Source organism: Acanthopagrus latus, chromosome 15 (genome assembly GCF_904848185.1).
Source record: "Acanthopagrus latus isolate v.2019 chromosome 15, fAcaLat1.1, whole genome shotgun sequence".
In the NCBI taxonomy this organism is placed as follows: Eukaryota; Metazoa; Chordata; class Actinopteri; order Spariformes; family Sparidae; genus Acanthopagrus; species Acanthopagrus latus.
Window position 1 is genome coordinate 715,415 of NC_051053.1, and position 19,586 is coordinate 735,000.

The following is a 19,586-nucleotide window of genomic DNA, read 5'->3' on the forward strand; positions in this document are numbered from 1 at the left end:
ATTTTGTATTTTCTCAGGTTATCTTTGTCTAATACTATAATTTGTTTGATGATCTGAAACATGGAAGTGTGACAAAAAAGCAAAAACTAAATAAATATGTAAGGGGGCAAACACCTTTTCCCAGCACTGTATATAATATTTGCAAATCTGCACTGATTTCCTTGCTATGATATTTTTGAGCAATACCTGGTTTCTATTGTATTTATATTTCATGCCCTGGATTCTTTAATATTTGTAAAATAAAGATAATTGACACAATCGTTTCTGTGATTGTGTACGGACGTGATCATTTTATTACTGTCTTTGTTTTATTTTTCAGTTCATAGTTTCAGTTCACTTTCTTCAGTGTCATATAATGTTTCCTGCTGATTCAGTTTTGTTAGGGTCTGATACCAAACTGTACAGTCACTGTTCTCGCCCCATATGGCAGAGAACAGCATCCCTGCCGGCTGTCCTCAGCAGAGCTGCAGCACACTCGACAGCAGCAACATTCCTGACCAGGACATCAGTGAATGCGATTGGGAGGGGCGGACGGAGCAGCAGCAGCAGCCTGGGGTCTACATCCTCTCTGCAGAGAGTCACTGCTCCCCCACCTCTAACACCTCCTACCCTAAATCTTCTCCATGTGTTTTTAACGGCTTTTTCAAGGAACCGGAAGCGGCAAAACGAAGTGAAGTTGAGGGGGACACCGCGTTAGCAGCGTGCTGGCTGTTCTTGTTAGTATTTCTTCCTCCTTGCCCCGGTATCCCCAGTAACCAGGAAAATTGCTTGGTGTAGCTGTATCGGAGAGAAGGCTCGGGAGGAGGTGAAACTGCGGGACAGGATGACTGATAAAGACACGGCGACAGAGAACATAATAACAGGTAGGCCATTTAAGATCATTGGCAGGCTCTACGCTGATTCAGTTCTTCACTCTGCTCATCTCAGAGAGCAATTAATGCGCGCGCACTACGCAGTGTGATTCTGCAGGACGCGTTCATGTGCACTCGACTGAGATTTGCCATGTTCTCGGTCAATATAAGGGCGGAAACACAACGTTCTACTGTGTTTGTGTGTGTCCAGTCTTAAAACGTCTTTGTAACACATGCGCTGCAGTGCAGGGAGGCCGGTAGAGCTGTGAGGCACTGCCCTGTCTTTTCAAGGGCAGCAGGACCTCGCCTACTGGCCCGACCACAGCAGCACTTCCCAGACGAACATGGCGATATTAATATTAATGTCTCAGGCTTGTGTTTTCCGACTGCGAGGCTGAGCTCAAAGTGTTGGGTTTTTCTCCGTAACTAAAAAAACACACGGCCCAGTTCAATCCTTCTTAACGGTGCAGAGTTTGGTCACATGGTCCGTCCCACCGGAGTTATGAGTCAATGCAGCAAAAAGTCTGCACCATGTCTTCAGGTAGCGCAGTGTTCATTACCCGCCCACACGGCCCTCCCTGGGTTGCGTTCCAGACTAGTGTCCCCTGTCACAGTAGTCAGCCACCTGCTTAAGTTCCATGATGTTTGTCTGCTCGATAAAAATATGTCCACCCTGATACTACTGCCATAGGACGCCTACATACCATAGGCTGTTAGATGTGTAGTCAGACGAACTCCATTGGAATTTCTCTTCTTTTATAATTTCTCGCTGGTCACGAAGCACCAATGAACAGTATTTAGGAATAATTGTGTGAGATCTGAGTTCTTAATACATGATTTGGCATACACTCAATTGACAAAGCATTATTAATTTTAACATGATTTAAACTTTAGTATTCTCCATCATGATAAACCACTACGGTCGAGAAGGAGCTGTGTGAGCAATAGAGCAGAGGTGTCAAACTCCCTCTCAAATAAGCATCAGGCTATGTAAATGTAAGACATATATAAATGTATCTGTTCAATTATATAATTGCCTTTGATTACTATTGTTTTTGACAGAGCCCTGTAGGGGTCACATGATTAGGACTACTGTTGCATTATGTTTTCTGTTCTTTTGCAGCCCTTTTTTCCTTTTGTTCTTTCTCAGTGATAAACTAACTAGAAATCGTGTAAATCAAGTGTATAGCTATAAGTATATCAAACACATACAGTATTTGTGATGTTCATTCTTCAACAGGTAACTAAAACACCACATACCACTTTGCTTCTGCATCCAGCAGGGCCGTCAGTACACTAGCTCCCTGACGGTGTCTTTTGTCAAGCTCACACCAGCCTGCTTGTCATCAGGGAACACCTGTGCACGCATCTTCAGGATACACTGCTTCAGAAATGCATGTTCTTCTGCTGCAAATAAGATGACTTTCACTGTTGCAATGTTTATTGCTGTAACTTAGGTGAATTCACTTGAGAATACTTGTTAAGTTAGCATACTTGGCTCAGCTCCTTTGGCATACTGAGACAGTATCTAGCATATACGGACATCTAGCAGCTAGATGACACAGCATATAATTGTTTTCTGCACATTTTATTCTCTGCAAGCTCTTGCAGGTCACTTCAAATGAGATGTCCTTCCTCATAAGAAATACTGGGATTAACAGTTCAGGGGTTGGTTGGTAGTATTTCAGTATTTGATAGCCAATATCAAGGACTGAAACTACCAACATCAAAGATAAATAAAGAAATAAATTGGCTCAATAAATAAATTGATCCAAACATAATAATGAAATTAAATGTAAGTGTTAATTTATAAAATGTGATATAAACCTATATCTCCCTTTTTAAATGTACTTCTATTTAGTAAAGTTCGTGTGATTATCTTTTTACAGCATAAAAAATACAACTTTAAAACTTATATCTTTATTGTTCAAACCTTGATCCATGTTTTTTCTTGAAGAAAAAATCGACAGCCTTACTTGTTAGTGGTCCTATTGGCTGACTCTGCTCAGACTTGGAATTCTGAGCAGTGTTGGCATTTATACTTCAAGCACAGTGCTTGAGCCACTGTGAGGAGGAGGTTTTCAGGCCTGAGGCATGGTGACTCAGCAAAGACAGTCAGCTAATAGGGCTGCTATATCCATAGCCCCAATCACACTGCCCCTTCAGTGTGGGAAACACACTCCAACAGTTTTGCTGACTCCAGAGGTACTATCAGCACAGGCGAGACGGTGTCGGTGTGAGTGTGAAAAGCTGGAGGCCGGATCAGTATGTTGGTCTGATGGTGTTCACAGTCTGATAACTAAACAGATCCTTCATTCAACAAATAAAAGAGAAATGTTCCACAAAGCAACATTACAGGACCAAACAACAGTAATGTGGTAACTGGTCGTGTCTTTGGGAACAAAAAAGGAAAATCTGCAGTTATATGTGGAAAGGTGTCTGACATCCTGTCTGTCCTCCTGTCTGTCCTCCTGTCTGTCCTACCAACTCTTCATCACATTTCTGCTGGATAAACAGCATCTGTCCCCGACTGCAGAACCAGGTGGCCCCTGCCGTTGAATTGTGGTGATTGCATGATGTGATCCAGAGCAAAAAACTCACCATGTCTCTGTCTCCCTCCACTATTGTGTTGTTGTAGTTACTGTCTCTGAAAACCTATACTGAAAAAAAATCACTGGCAGCCTCTTTCCCGCGACTGGGAGTCAGACAGCATCCGGTTTACTGATGGTGATTATGTAATTATGTAATTCAGAGCGAAACACATCACTTTGTCACTTTCCAGGATGTTTGTTGGGTCAGGATCTCAATCAAAACACATAACAGCATCCATATGATTATAAACAGTCAGGGGGTACATGTTAAGATTAACAGGAGGACTCCTGGGGAAACACATTGAAACAAAACGCACAGACGTCAACGTCATAACATGTACCTTCGCACCTCTTTGGATCTGCAGGGCCGGCGTTCCTTATGAATTTATACACTGGAGCATCTTACACCGGAGCTGCTTGGTTCTGTGTGAACAAACAAAGGTGGAGAAACGGCTAGCCTTTGCTGTGCCACTAATGCATATTCTCTGTGTGAAAAGGGCTTATGGCTAACTACTTAAGGGCAGCTAACATTACAGCTAGCAGTTACAACATTGCAGTCAGCAGTTACCATAGCAAAAAGTAAAGCAATCTGTCCACCCGGAAGCTCAGTAAATCACTGGGATGTCAGGGAGTTCGAAAATATTTTCTTCACAAAATAGTTAGCCAAAAACTTTCTCGGGTGGCATTATTTCTTCCCCTGTGACCCCATTCATATTACAAATTTAATTCAAAATTCATATTCAAGCTGTTAAAAGCTGTTTGAAATCTTCAGTCTATAAATGCATTAGGCTGTTTCTGTAGTTTGCCTTGTAATCCGGTCTATAATTTTAGCAAACTAAACTAATGTAATGTTATGTTTTTTTGCTACACAAATGGAGAGCAATAACTAGCAGAGACATCTTGAGCAACACAAATATATGAGAGGCAGTGTATGCAGAAGTCAAAATCGCTATTTTTAAGACAATAAGAAGGCTCGACACAACATGAAACTTTGCTCGTAGTATCACCAGGGTCTCTACACATGAACACGAGCATTGAGAAAATTGTCTGTACACAGAGTTTACTAAAACAAAAGGTTCCTGAACAACTCAAGTTAGCAGCTGTATCTTCGGGACGCCGCCGTCATGGCAGAGAAAAAGTGCCAATCCCCGAGTTCGACCCAACAGGAAGGAGAGTAATGGTGGACCGCACCTCAAGCCTTCCTGTTAGGTCGCGCTCGGGGATCGACACTCTTTTTACTATGGTAAATCTTAAAAGTGCCTCTTTTGTCATAATTATCGACTCATATACATTTACAAATGAAGCTTAGGTTGCTTTTTGGCGAGAGTTTCACTTCAATATGCATCATGCAAACAGCCGTGTAAAGAAAATTACTGTTAAAAATGTCTTACGTCTTTCTTTCATTTGTTATAAGAACAAATTGTACGGCTCAGGACCTTTGCTATAGGAGGTGGTTGAGCATTAACAGCTTATGTCCACAGGGGCCGCCAGAATCAACTAAAAATGAAAATTCCCTGTTCCATTGCTTCCTGGTTGTCTCCGAGACTTACCACATGAACCACATAAAAGTGAAAAGGGAATGATGTCCTCTGAGACAGTGGTTATAACACTATTTACTGAATAAAAAATGGTTGTTATAAAAGTAACATGATGTACATACTATGGTTAGGCGATGTCTGCTGAATTGGCATATGACTGTGTCTACAGTGAAACATTGTGATGGAGGATGACAGCATTGTTTATGAATTTGAGGCAGTGCAGCAGTTGTGTATTAGCTTACCACTGTAGTCTCTGCTGTCTCCCACCGGTGCTCTGACATGAATCTCACCCTGCAGAGGAAATCATGTCTGGTTACCACTGATATACATACCGACATGCTGCGACAAAATAAAAAAATGCATTGTGGTTTGCCTCACCTCTGTATTGCTATCTGTTCTTAGCCCATTGTATTTGCCTCTGTCAAGGAGTTTTCACCTGTGTCCATTTTGTTTGTTTGTTTGTTTCTTGGCTGATTGGTTGGTTGTAGGCTTGGCTTGGTGGTTGCTGTGCCCATTATTACCCTGTGGTCTTGCATGCACAGATTATATTCATTTCCAACAGCCCCCACTGTCATTTAGCCTTTTTAAATATCAATTAGTTGGATAACAGCTGCTACCATTACTGCTACCATTACACCTGTAGTAGCCTGTAGTAGCGGGGGACAGCAGCAGAGTTGCAGCACAAAGCAATAGGAGTCACAATTGACTGCATAATGCAATGCATAATCAGCCAAAGTCTGATGGTACACTGCACATTTTATTTTTGTATGTAATTTATTTATTAATTTTTACATAAGTTGTAGCATATTCCTTTTGTAAAGCTACAGAACTTGTTTAACTCATTAATGTTTTGTAAGTCCCAGCACTTTCTGTGTTGTAGCATGCTTGCTTATTATAAGAAGTAGTAAGAAATGACTCTCTACATTAAGGTAGTAACCTAGTGAGAAGAGGGTGTTGCAAGTTCCCACAATTTCATCGGATAACATTGCATAAATATCCTGCATATTCCATCGCATTTTTTAAGAAAACGTGCCGCGTAATCACTGATTTTTGCCTGCAACAATCACAAAAAATTCTGCATTTTTCGGGGAGGACTGGGCAATATGTCCGATTCATACCTAATGCTAAAAAAGGATTTTGATGGACTTCGGTTCCGTCCATGCCCAAGTCAGACGCCTAAACAGAACACTCTGCCTGAGTTTAAAAACTAACCATATCACACTCACAGCTTTAAAGTGACCACGAAAGTAAGCTCAAGACAAAAACAGACTAAAACACTCAATGCTAACTTAGCCAACAGTGAGTCTGGGGCCGAACAAGAGTACGGGGATGCACAACGACAAATTAAAGAATGCCAGACACGGATGGAGACGTCAATGGCTGAGATTAAACAGTGGGTAGACACACTTGAGGAGAGACTGACCACTACTGAAACCAGAATGAGTAACACCGAAGACCAGGGCTTGCGGCAAGAAAGAGTGCTAGCCTACCTGCTAAGTAAAGATGCAAAGCTAACTGCCAGACAAGATGACTTGGAAAACAGGCTCTGCAGGAACAACATCATGGAATACCTGAAGACGCAGAGGGTAAAGAGATGATTCCATTCATAACTAATCTCTTTAAGTCATCTCTGAAACTGCAGTAAAATATGAACATATGTCTGGAGAGGGCTCACAGGGCCATAACGCTGAAACCGACAGTGCCACCGAGATCAATAATAGTGCGGTTTTTGGACTTTAAAGTGAAACAAATGGTGCTCCAACAAGCCTGGGCCCAGCAAGAAGTGGAGTTTCAGGGGAAAAATGTTTTTTTGATCAAGACTACTCCACGGATCTCCTGAGAAAGAGAAAGCAAGTGCATGAAGTAATTAAAAGGCTCAGGGACGCAATATCAGAGCTCAAGTACCTTACCCGGCACAGTTAAGGGTATTTTTGGACACCAGGGTCAAAACTTTCCCCTCTCTTTGTGAAGCTCAACCAACTTTGCAGGAGCTAGGAGTGGATGAACGGGACCTCCTGGAGAGAGAGCTACTAGAGAACAGATGGCTGACCCAGGGCGGACAGGGGAAAAAAGGGCTGATGCTGACTCCCAAGGAAAACAAGACCATCATGAACGGAACAGATCATCACGGAAATAATTGAGACTCAACTAACTCTTTCATAAAAGATTAAATGGAAAAGGTAACATGAGTGTAGTAAAAGCATATTAAAATCTAAATGTTTACAGGCTTGACAAAATCAAAACCAGGAGCAGAAGCAAGAAGATACATAGGGGTTTTCCCATTGTTTTTTCAAATCTTATTTCACCCTTTTCTGTTTTCATTTTCTCCTTTTTCCCCTTTTTTATTTTATTAAAAATTGATTTGGGCACTCAATGCAGCAGAGTTGATTGCACGGACTGCTGCTCACACACTTTGTGTACCCCTAACAGAGAGTCTAGTCTCCTTGCCCGGACTACGTGTACATCAGGGGTGGGTTATATATGGACTGTTAACCATATATCGCTGTAATGAGGGTCTCATTGGAAGTTCTACCAAGTGACCGGTTTGTTTTGAACTGTACTGGGAATCTGCCCACCAAAGCATGTTGAGCTCAACCTATAGGGGGCGCTATAAATGCTACACATGCGTATCTCAAAGACCTATCAGACGGAATTTCACCAAATTTGGTATGCATGTTCTAGGGGCGAGTATTAACTAATATCTTGAGTGCCATGTTGACAGGTGAAAGTGGGTGTGGCCTATTCGTCATTAACCATCATTGTTTGCCTTTTATTAATTTATGGCGAGCTGGAAGGACCCAGAGACATGAAACTTGGTACATTCAGTATAAATGACGTCCAAATGCTGCTCCAAAAATCTGATCCCAATCCGTCAGATGGGGGCGCTATAACATAGGGTGTGAACTTTGAAAGGCTCTTGACTTGAAATTTTTCATACACGTCCTCCTGATAGTCCTCTACAAAAAGCATCTTGCACCACGAATGCCGCTATTACAGATTTTTTGCTAATTTGCATAACGTTAAAAACAGTAAAATGAATATAACTTTTGAAAGACTGACTCTATCAACACCATTTGGTATACTGCTTCGGGGGATGTAAAGACACATTTCTACTATAAATGAGCCAGACTGATCAAAAAACATGGCCACCAAGGACCCATGTATTTTTGCAATAGGCAGGGCTTAGAAATGACCGGCCATAACTCCCACACCCTTTGTCTTATCATTACAAAACCTGTTGGGTAGGCTGACAAGGGGACTGGGAATCTGCCTACCCTGTTGAGCTCAACCTATAGGGGTTGCTATAAATGCCATTAGCATGTAGCTGAAAAACAATTTGGAAAAATTTGGGGCTTATCAGGGTTACGTGTTGCACAGAACTTTGAGGAATATGGCAGCCGATGTCATCAACTGCGGGGATGAGGGTCAGGGTGGCTGATTTGGGGTGAAAGAGGTTAGAACCCATGGATTGCTGCTTGTGGCTATATTTAGAGGGCAAAGCCTGAGGGGCCAAGGGACCGGCGGTGCTAGGAACCCAAATGTAATTGTAAGGATTTTTATTTTTATTTTTCTCAGACTAAAAGTGGTGCTGCAAATTAAACCGTGCAAGGGAGGGCAGTGAAATTTGGAGGGTTGGTCCGGACTCCTGCAAATATCTTAGACACAAAAAACTACATATATCTGCATGCAGGGGGCACTATAACCTAGGCCAACGCATTTTTGCCTATAACTCCCACACTGTATGTCGCACGTTCAGAAACCTTGTATCCCCAAATTCCCTGAATGGAACTGAATCACTTTGCAATCGGCCCCGACCACTTCCGACTAGAAAGTTTTTCGCAAAAGCTGGAAAACCTACTTTATCAAAATCCTCCTTGAAATTTAGTCCGATCTACGAGATACACTCTTACACTCTTCACCTGATCTAAAGTTATCAAAAGAATTTTGCTCAGTCAAAAAATGTGCAAATTATTAACAAATTTCTGTAGTTAGCTACAATGACATGACATGACCGCTTATCCCTTTCCAAGGGGTTGCAGGGTGTTGCTGGAGCCAATCCCAGCCTTGTCTCAGGGCGAGGGCAGGGTACTCCCTAGACAAGTCGCCAGCTCATCACAGGGCCCTCACTGATGAGCAATGTGGGTTTCAGTATCTCACTGAAGGACACTTCGACGTGCAGCTCAGCCCTGCCCAGAGCCAGGATTTGAACCAGCGACCTTCCGATCACTGGTCGACCTGCTCTACCCGCTGAGCTACAGCCGCCCCCGATATAAAAATGTAAACTGTGTAATATCTCAATCAAACTACATGCTATTAACACCAAATTTGAGATCCTTGGATGCCATGTCACTTGAGACAAATTTGGCAAATTTGGCCACTAGGGGGCACTAAAAATATGGTAAGTTTATATCTCTTGAACGGCTACACCCATTTTTACAAAATGTGGTCGGTATGATGTAGGGCCAATCCTGATGCCATATCTTGAAAGTGGTCATGACTGGTCAATGTGGGCGTGGCTTATTACAAGATAAACAACAAACATTAAATTTAGCCAAGCTGTTATGCCGAGAGCTTTGAAATTTATATGGTACGTATAGAATAGGACACAGTTCTTCCATACCAAAAATTGCACATGTACTCCACTAGGTGGCGCTATAATAGATGCAATCACGTTTTTGCCTGTAACTTCCACATTTTAAATGACACATTTGCAAACCTTATATCCATATGTTCCTTGAATAGAGCTGGGTTTTCTGACATAGGACACGCCTACTTCTGCTGCACATTTCGCTAAATCGTCACATATGCAAAACCTACTTTGTCGAACTCCTTGGGATTTTGTCTGATCTGTGATTGTCCGATCCCATTGTTGTCTGCTGCTTGAGCTCCTGCAATTCCTGTGAGCTGGAATGGGCCAGAAACGTAAAACTTGGCCCAATGATTGGAAATGATGTGCATCAATTTTTATTAAAATGTGAGCCCAGTCGATGATGGCACTGTAATTACGGCTTGAAAATGTGTTTTTGGGAAGGCCATGCCCCTCCCACCTTAACCCTTTATAGGGCACTCATTGAAATACTATGAAATTCAAAAAATCAACTATAGACTATGTGTCTGTGCCATAACCAGAGTTTATTTCTGTTTTCAACATTTTCAAAAAATTCCATTGTCTTGCAGAAAAACAAAGTAAACGAAGTTACCATATTTGGTTCCTTGCCCTTCAGTAGTAAAAAAAAAAATCCATTAAGTGTATATGTTACATATACAACAAAAACACCTCTAAGGTGAAAGGAACATACAGGAATACAACTTTATGTACTGTATAACAGTATAACACACAGTACAACTTTATATACTGTATAACATACAGTATCACATACACAGTACATCTTTATGTACTGTATAACAGTATAACACACAGTACAACTTTATATACTGTATAACATACAGTATCACATGCACAGTAAATCTTTATGTACTGTATAACAGTATAACATTCATCATAACTTTAGAAACTATATAACATACACAGTACAACTTTCAACATTCATGTTTCTTATTCATGGTATCTAATGAAGCAGTTGCGCTCACTGTTCATGCAAAGGTGGACCTTGCAGACCCTGCATACCACATTTGACATCACAAAGTTGCCTTTCCGGCTGCAGTACTTGCAGGTCTGGCGTTTGTCATGTACAGGGGCATGGAAGAGGGACAGGTCAAAGCGCACAGCCTCATTTGGTGTGTGGCTGCGGTGTCCCCGCACAGGCTCAGGTACAGCGACATACATGCTCAGGCTTTCAACAGATGAGGATGAGCTTCTTCTGGAGCTTGATTTGGCAGATATCTGGCCGCTGGCACCCCTGAACACCTGGATTCTGAAATCTTTCAGAGACTGGTCTTTCACTCCAAGGGCCATACTATCCCGTCTGTACACAACCCAGGCATTTGTGATACTGACATCCACGGCATATGCGAACAGACGCAAGTACCACCTCTTGGACTTCATGGGGGTGCGGTAGAGGTGTACCAACATGTCACTTTTATCAATGCCCCCCATGTTGGCGTTATAACTCTTGATGACGGCTGGACAGCTCACAGGCTCCTTCATCTTGGTCTCACTGCAGTACCTAATGACTGAGGACATCGGCTCCACCCCCATGTCTGTTGACAGCAGAGTGACCGTTCTGTTGTCCTTCCATCTGACGGCCAGTATCCCATCATCACTGGTAGCATAGTCATAAGTGCCACGGGGTACAGCCTTCTTCTCCATCTCCTTGATGGACTTGAGTGGAGGATTTTTTATTCTATTGTCCCTTGCTGTCCCTGTGTACCTGCAATTCTGATCTCTGAGGTACCGCACTAGCTCCATGCTGGTAAAAAAGTTGTCAGCAAAGATGGCTGTGGTGGTGGGGGAGGACATGGTACTTGCCAGGACAGCAACAATCTGACTGGTGGCACCCAGCACTTTTTGTTCAGGCGTCTGGGGTACATCATGGGCCTCCAGGGTAGTTTTGCCCTGGTAGAGCACCATGTCATGGATGAAGCCGTCCTCAGAAGCCCTCGCGAACAACTTAAAACCCCACTTGTCTGGCTTGCTTTTGATATATTGCCTTAGGTTGCCAGCTGTCTTCCCTTTGTAGGCAACCATAACCTCATCTACAGACTGTTTGGGGGTCTGTGGCTCACGCCTGAAGGCATTATTGAGATAGCTGAACAGGGGCCGGACTTTGAAGAAAGGGTCGCTGGTGCCAGGGATCTGAGTGTTGTCATTGAAGTGGATAACCCTTTTCAGCAGCCTGAACCTCTTTGATGACATCAGGTCGGCAACTTGAGGGACCCTGGTTTCCATGGCGCAGTAATCTTCAACAGAGGGGAGCTGAACAACACCCATATAGATGAGGATGGCCAGAAAGGTCATTATTTCATTCTCATTGGTGGAGAAAGTGGTGTTGATGTCCTTTTGAGCAGCATACAAGTTTGTCTGATATGTTATGTGACTGATTATTTGGGCATCAAAGTACCTAATAAAGTACTGAAAAGGCATGTCAATGTAGTCTGGGGCAGCGTGCTGGTATTCAGGAAGGGCTGTGTTGTTCAGGTCAACTTTATGCCAAGTGGTTGGCCTGGGTGCCGACTTGCCAGGCCTTGGCCTCTGGGCTTGTACTGCTGGCTGCACATTATCATCATCATCGTCATCATCATCATCGTTGTCATCCTCACTGTACTCACTGTCCTCACTGTCATTTTCTTGGAGCACTTCCACCACAGGCTGGATCCATTTCCTCCTGGCAGAGGGGTCAGTATCACTACATGGAATGTCCTGGTTGTGGGTGGGTGGGACAAAATCAGGGTCTGCCACATCATCATCATCATCCTCATCATCATCACTGATGGCAGGGTGGGTGGGCACGACAGTATTCTGCTTCTTGGCATAAAACATGCGGGCAGACATTGCCTAAAAAAATATAACAGTTGTTAAAAGGTCACAAACTGACAAAAATCACAATTTTTCACTATTTATAGCTTTAATATTTCTAGAAATCGGTTAAAATTATCCCTGAATTACTATATAGTATTATAAAAACCTTTGGCAACATTTAAACATAATGTTTTTAGTTGTATTGTTTTTTTTAATCAAGAAAATGCTATAAGCATGCAATGTTAGATGCATCGGGCATATGTCCAAAAATGGACACACCTAATGAAATCCCTCTTTTAGGTGAACCGGGCATATGATCAAATATGGTGCCTGCATTTTTCAAGCTGTAATTGTACAAATTTCCACAAGTCCTCCACAAAAAACACATATGTCATTACTAAGCACAACTATTTAACTATAAAATGTGTGAAATTCATCAACTTACCATGGCTAGTTTCGAAGTTTAGTACAGAAATTTACGGGCAGCTCGGTCTCTTTAGCATCTTTTAGCGCCATCAGTGGAAAGAGAAAGTTAGATGGACTCCAGGTCTCTGCTGATTGGTCGAACGCCACAGTCATGTGATCTGTGATGTAGGGTGATCTCTTCTGATTGGCTGAGTAAAGACCACATGGTTCTTGATCTAACTGACGTACAGGAGGGTGGCCATTTGCAAAGTGTGCGGAAATTACCAAAAATAGTCACTCGCCCAATAAAGGGTTAAGTCTGACTGACTTGAAATTTGACATGCAAGTCCAGCTCCATGTAGCTGAAAAAACAATTTGGAGAAATCGGGGGCTTATCATGGGTATGTTTTGCACAGATCTTTAAGGAACATGGTGGCTGATGTCATCAACTGCGGAGGATGAGGGTCAGGGTGGCCGGTTTGGGGCGACAGAGGTTAGACCCCGCAGATTGCAGCTCAATTTAAAATTGATGTGCCTTTAACAAATGCATTAAATGGCCATTGTTTAGCTCTGTAGAGATATTGTTGATGAACGATAGACGTCAGTGCTTAACTCACTGAACACATTGCATTTCCTGTGACTAGCCTACTTCAAAATAAAAGTCAACTCGTGTTTCACCAGGTAAATGCTTTAAGTTAGAAGCTGCAGCAGTCGGATATGTTTGCATTAAAGGTCCCATAATATACTGTTTTTCATCAAGTTCACACAGCTGTCAGAGGTCCAACAGCTCTGTATTCGATATGCATTGCCCCAAACTCATCCGTGGTCCTGAGCAGGCTGTTTCTGTGCCTGCACCTTTAAATGCTAATGAGCTCCATCTGTCAATGCCTATTTAGGGAGCCCTGCCTGCTATGTCACCCTCAGGGAGGGGAAGCCCCTTTGCCTTAGCAGTAGCATGTGCTAATGTTTATGTTGGATGAATATATGTATCGCAATGGCTCGCGGAGATTTTTTCATTCAACCATACCAGTTTGACCCAGAATGGGACCCAGAAGGAGAGGCTCCTGAAGAAGTGCAGACTCTGTGGCTGCAGCAGGATGTTTCAGAATGGTTAGTGTGTCTGTATAATATTAGTTTGTTTGTATGTGTTGTTCCATTTACTACCATGAAGCTAATGGCTGACAGCTAGCAAAAGCTGTGTTTTGATTTTTACAACCAACAACAGAGTACTTTGCGTGTCTAGCTTTGAGCGACGACTTTGTGAAACACTGCTGTCTCACTGCTGGACACACCGAACTTCACCTCAGGGATGAACGCCCCCCTCTCAGATATCTCCTATCACCGCGCGGCGGAGGTTGGCCTATGATAATGACTCTTTTTGTTACGTAACGAAAGGAGCTGAATCTTAACAGCCTGTAGGAGCGCCGTGTTACCAGTGGGTGGGCTGCAGAGACCATGCAGGAATCGCTTGTTTTCCTCATTCTGGGAGTTGACAGGCTCAGGGAGGACCAGCTTATATATGCAGAGACCAGAGAAAATGTGTTTTTTTATGATATGGGACCTTTAATTGGTTGGCAATAGTAGAAAATGAATACGGCACTATCCCAGCAATATGTTTTCTGGTAAAAAGCCCAGTGAAGGCTATTGGGTATTACCGGCATTGTTGTCTTGAACTTGTTAGTCAATGAGAAAACTTTGTCACCATGGCAACCCTAGTTTGATTGGTTTGTCAGATGGATTACACAAAAAACTACAGAGCAGTTTTCCATAATAATCTCACGGTCTTCAAAATCACGTGATAGGGCATTTTGAGACTTGATGAAAAAGTGTGAGTGAGTTCCATTGTGATGTGAATCCTAGATCGGGAAAAAATAGAGATACTGGGCTGTGGAGTTTGATATCGCATTAGGCTTGATTCAATGAAAGCACACTTTCGAGCATGGGCTATATATATATATACAGTCGTGGTCAGAAGTTTAGATACAGTGCATGTTCCTACACTAAATCTCATGCTAAGTTCAAGTTACATAATTGAATCATGAATAAACTAGCATCCAGGAAACCCCAGGATTAATGCTTTTGTGAAATTAAAAGAAAAGGCAAAAATTCCTAATAATTTGAGATTTATTGATATTTCTTTGCAGAACACTGCTTTTTTACTGGGTCATAAGTTTACATACACCTTTGTCTTCAGGGCTTAGTACTTGGTAGCATTTCCATTAACTTTTATAACTTCAGCAAGTCGCTTCGGATAGCCATCAGTGAGCTTCTCACAGTAATCCTTTGGAATTTTTGACCACTCTTCCTGGCAGATTTGGTACAACTCGGTCATATTTGTCGGTCTTCTCTGACGGACTCGTTTCTTCAGTTCACGCCACATATTCTCGATCGGTTTGAGGTCAGGGCTTTGTGAAGGCCACTCCAGTACTTTCACCTTGTTCTGCTGAAACCATTTTGAAACTAATTTTGCTGTATGTTTTGGATCATTGTCCTATTGAAAGATCCAGCTTCGACCAAGCTGCAGAGATCTGGCTGACTTTTTGAGGTTTCCTTGCAATATTTCCAAGTATTGCTCTTTTCTCATGATTCCATTGATCTTCTGGAGTTCACCAGTTCCTGATGCTGCAAAGCAGCCCCACAACATGAGACTTCCTCCACCTTGCTTGACCGTTGGGATGGTATTGTTGGGGTTAAAGGCTTCACCCTATTGCTGGTCACTATGCCCAAACAGTTCAATTTTTGTCTCGTCCGACCACATGACACTCTTCCAGAAGGCTTTATCCTTATGCTGGTACTCTTGCAAACTTCAGCCGAGATTTTCTGTGTCTCTCTTTGAGTAATGGCTTCTTTCTGGCCCGGTACCCTCTTAGCCCATGTCGATGGAGAACTCTCTTGACCGTGGACACTGAGACATTTGTTCCTGAGGCAGCCAATTCATTGCAGATGGCTTTCTTGGTGGTCCTGGGGTTAATTTTCACCTTTCTGACCAAAAGCTTTTCATCTCTTGATGTTAATTTCCATTTCCTTCCAGACCGTGGCATCATGGCTATTCTCCCAAGGTGCTTATATTTGTGGACAATTGTCTGAACAGATGCCCTTGGTACATCAAGCTGCCTTGAAATGGTCCCAAGAGACGAGCCTGACTTATGCAAGGCAACAATTTGCTCCCTGATGTCAAGGCTGTATTCTTTTGACTTTCCCATTGCAAGTCTCGAGTCGAAATGCAGTGTGTGTAAAGTCAACCTGCTTTTATACCCCATAATTTCTACTTTTACACAACATGAATGAACGCCAGACTAAAGGGATGATTCCATGAATGATTGCACAACCTGATTTCAACTAATTTACTGTTAAATAGGCCAGACAAGTGGGTGTATGTAAACTTATGAACCACAAGAATCTGAGGTCATTTGGGGAAATCAACTAAATATCTATCTGAGGTCAAAAATTCACATCTGCCCCATTGGCAGAATAATGAAGACACTATTATTGAATAACCACATATATGTCTTCATACAAATTGGGTGGCAAATTGGGTTAAAGCTGTCTGGAATAGTTTTTGCTTTGGTGTATGTAAACTTCTGACCACGACTGTATGTGCGTGTGTGTGTGTGTGTGTGTGTGTGTGTGTGTGTGTGTGTGTGTGTGTGTATACACACACACACTACTCACAAAAGGTCAGGGTTATTTGGCTTCGGGTGAAATTTCAGGATGAACATAAAATCCACCTTAACCTTTACAGGTGAATTTAATGTGATCTTCTCTAAACTTTTGAATGCACATGTCCAACAGTTCAATGTTTAAGTACTTTCTGCACAACGTAGTGTTCTCTAACAAGAAGCTTAACAGCAAAATACACAACAGGTGTTTGATCCATGAATCAACCAATAAATCTCCCAGTTCAATAAGAATTGGTATTTAAACAGTCCTCCTCATCATGCTGTTCACATTTTGACATCATGAGGCCAAGGCGACACCTAACAAGTGATCAACAGTACCTCGCAATTGCGAGGCTTCAAACAGGATGTTCTCAGACGGAAGTGGCCACTGAGCTTAGAGTGTCACAGAGTGTCATCATCAGGTTGCAACATAGATACAGAGAGACTGGAAGAGTTACAGAAAGGCATAGAAATAGATGTCCATTGGCCACATTCCACACTGATGACCTCTTCCCTGTGAACAGTGCCCTGCGAAACCAGATGATGAATGCCACTCAACTCCAGGCACATTTAAGGGAGGGGAGAGGCACCTCTCACCTCATGTCCGATCATTCGAAACCATTTAAATCAGTGTGGTCTGCGTGCTAGACAACCTGCAAGGGTATCTGACCACACCACCAGGCACAGGCGTCATCGTCTTGCATGGGCCAGGGAGCATTTACAATGGACGAGGGAGCAGTGGACCTCAGTGATGTTCTATGATGAAAGTCTATTCACGTTGAGCAGAAATGATGACCACTAATGATGTTGGAGGCGCCGGGGAGAGCCCTGTGCATCAGCCACTGTTGTCACCAGACGAACCTTTGGTGGTGGTGTGTCTAGTCAATACAGAATTACATTTTGTGAATGGTACAGTGACAAACCCATACTACCTGAATAACATCATTAATCCAGTCATTGTACCCCTGCATGACCAACACAGGTCTAATTTCATCTACATGGACGACAATGCTCAAGCTCATCGAGGTTGCATCATTAGGGAACAGCTGCTGGAGACTGGGGAACCTCAAATGGAGTGGCCTACACTTTCTCCAGACCTGAATCCCACAGAAAATCTATGGGATCAGCTGAGTCGCCATGTTGAGGCTCGTGACTGTGTACCCCGGAACCTCAATGACCTGAGGGCCGCCCTTCAAGAAGAGTGGGATGTCATGCCTCAGCTGACAATAACTCGACTTGTGTCAGCATGAGACATTGTTGTCAAGCTGTAATTGATGCTCAAGGGCACATGACAAGTTATTGAGATGTTGACGTTTTTTGTTGTGGTATACATGCATCAATTTTAAATTGATATATATCCATCCATCCATCCATCCATCCATCTTCTTCCGCTTTATCCGGTACCGGGTCGCGGGGGCAGCTGTCTGAGAAGGGACACCCAGACTTCCCTCACCCCGGACACTTCCTCCAGCTCTTCTGGAAGGATCCCAAGGCGTTCCCAGGCCAGCTGGGCGACATAGTCGCTCCAGCGTGTTCTGGGTCTTCCCTGGGGTCTCCTCCCAGCGGGACATGCCAGGAACACCTCCCGAGGAAGGCGTCCCGGGGGCATCCGAAACAGATGCCCGAGCCACCTCAACTGACTCGATGTGGAGGAGCAACGGCTCTACTCCGAGCTCCTCCCGGGTGACAGAGTTCCTCACCCTATCTCTAAGGGAGCGCCCTGCCACCCTGCGGAGGAAACTCATTTCAGCCGCTTGTATCCGGGATCTTATTCTTTCGGTCATGACCCAAAGTTCATGACCATAGGTGAGGGTAGGAACGTAGATTGACCGGTAAATCGAGAGCTTTGCCTTTCGACTCAGCTCTCTCTTCACCACGACAGACCGGTATAATGACCGCATTACTGTGGCTGCCGCACCGATCCGCCTGTCAGTCTCACGCTCCATCCTTCCCTCACTCGTGAACAAGACCCCAAGATACTTAAACTCCTCCACCTGAGGCAGTAGCTCTCCCCCAACCCGGAGGGGACAAGCCACCTTTTTCCGGTCGAGAACGATGGCCTCGGATTTGGAGGTGCTGATTTTTCATCCCAGCCGCTTCACACTCAGCTGCAAACCGCCCCAGGACATGCTAGAGGTCCCGGCCCGAAGGAGCCAACAAGACCACATCATCCTCGAAAAGCAGAGATGAAATCCTGTGGCTCCCGAACCAGATCCCCTCCGGCCCGTGGCTGCGCCTAGAAATTCTGTCCATAAAAATAATGAACAGAACCGATGACAAAGGGCAGCCCTGCCGGAGTCCAACATGCACCGGGAACAGGTCTGACTTACTGCCGGCAATGCGAACCAAGCTCCTGCTCCGCTCGTACAGGGACCGTACGGCCCTTAACAGAGGGCCCCCGACCTCATACTCTCGGAGCACCTCCCACAGAATGCCACGAGGGACACGGTCGAATGCCTTCTCAAAGTCCACAAAACACATGTGGACTGGTTGGGCAAACTCCCATGAACCCTCGAGCACCCTGCGGAGGGTATGGAGCTGGTCCAGTGTTCCGCGGCCCGGACGAAAATCGCATTGTTCCTCCTGGATCCGAGGTTCGACTATCAGCCAAATTCTCCTCTCCAGTACCCTGGAATAGACTTTCCCAGGGAGGCTGAGGAGTGTGATCCCCCGATAGTTGGAACACACCCTCCGGTCCCCCTTTTTAAATAGGGGGACCACCACCCTGGTCTGCCAGTCCAGAGGCACTGTCCCCGACTGCCATGCAATGTTGCAGAGACGTGTCAACCAAGACAGCCCTACAACATCCAGAGACTTGAGGTGCTCAGGGCGGATCTCATCCACCCCCGGTGCTTTGCCACCGAGGAGCTTCCCAACTACCTCAGTGACTTCGGCTTGGGTGATGAATGAGTCAACCTCTGAGTTCTCAGCCCCTGCTTCCTCTATGGAAGACATGTCAGATTGAGGAGATCCTCGAAGTATTCCTTCCACCACCCGACAATATCCCCAGTCGAGGTCAACAGATCCCCACCCCCACCGTAAAGAGTGTTGGTGGAGAACTGCTTCCCCCTCCTGAGGCGCCGGATGGTTTGCTAGAATTTCCTCGAGGCTGACCGATAGTC

The 19,586-nt window shown here is 44.0% G+C and overlaps 1 protein-coding gene across 4 annotated transcripts in view; it reads left to right on the forward strand.

Annotated features, from left to right (window-relative positions):
* The first annotated feature begins 475 nt into the window (after positions 1-475).
* Positions 476-19,586, forward strand: part of hspa12a (heat shock protein 12A) — a 158,755-nt gene continuing 139,644 nt past the window's right edge. For all 4 annotated transcript variants that reach the window (XM_037123841.1, XM_037123838.1, XM_037123842.1 and 1 more), the window contains exon 1: positions 476-863. Coding sequence is in view for 3 of the 4 variants with exons in the window: in XM_037123838.1 (XP_036979733.1) it covers positions 824-863 (40 nt within the window). In the remaining variant the exon portion in view is untranslated. The remainder of the gene's footprint in view (positions 864-19,586) is intronic.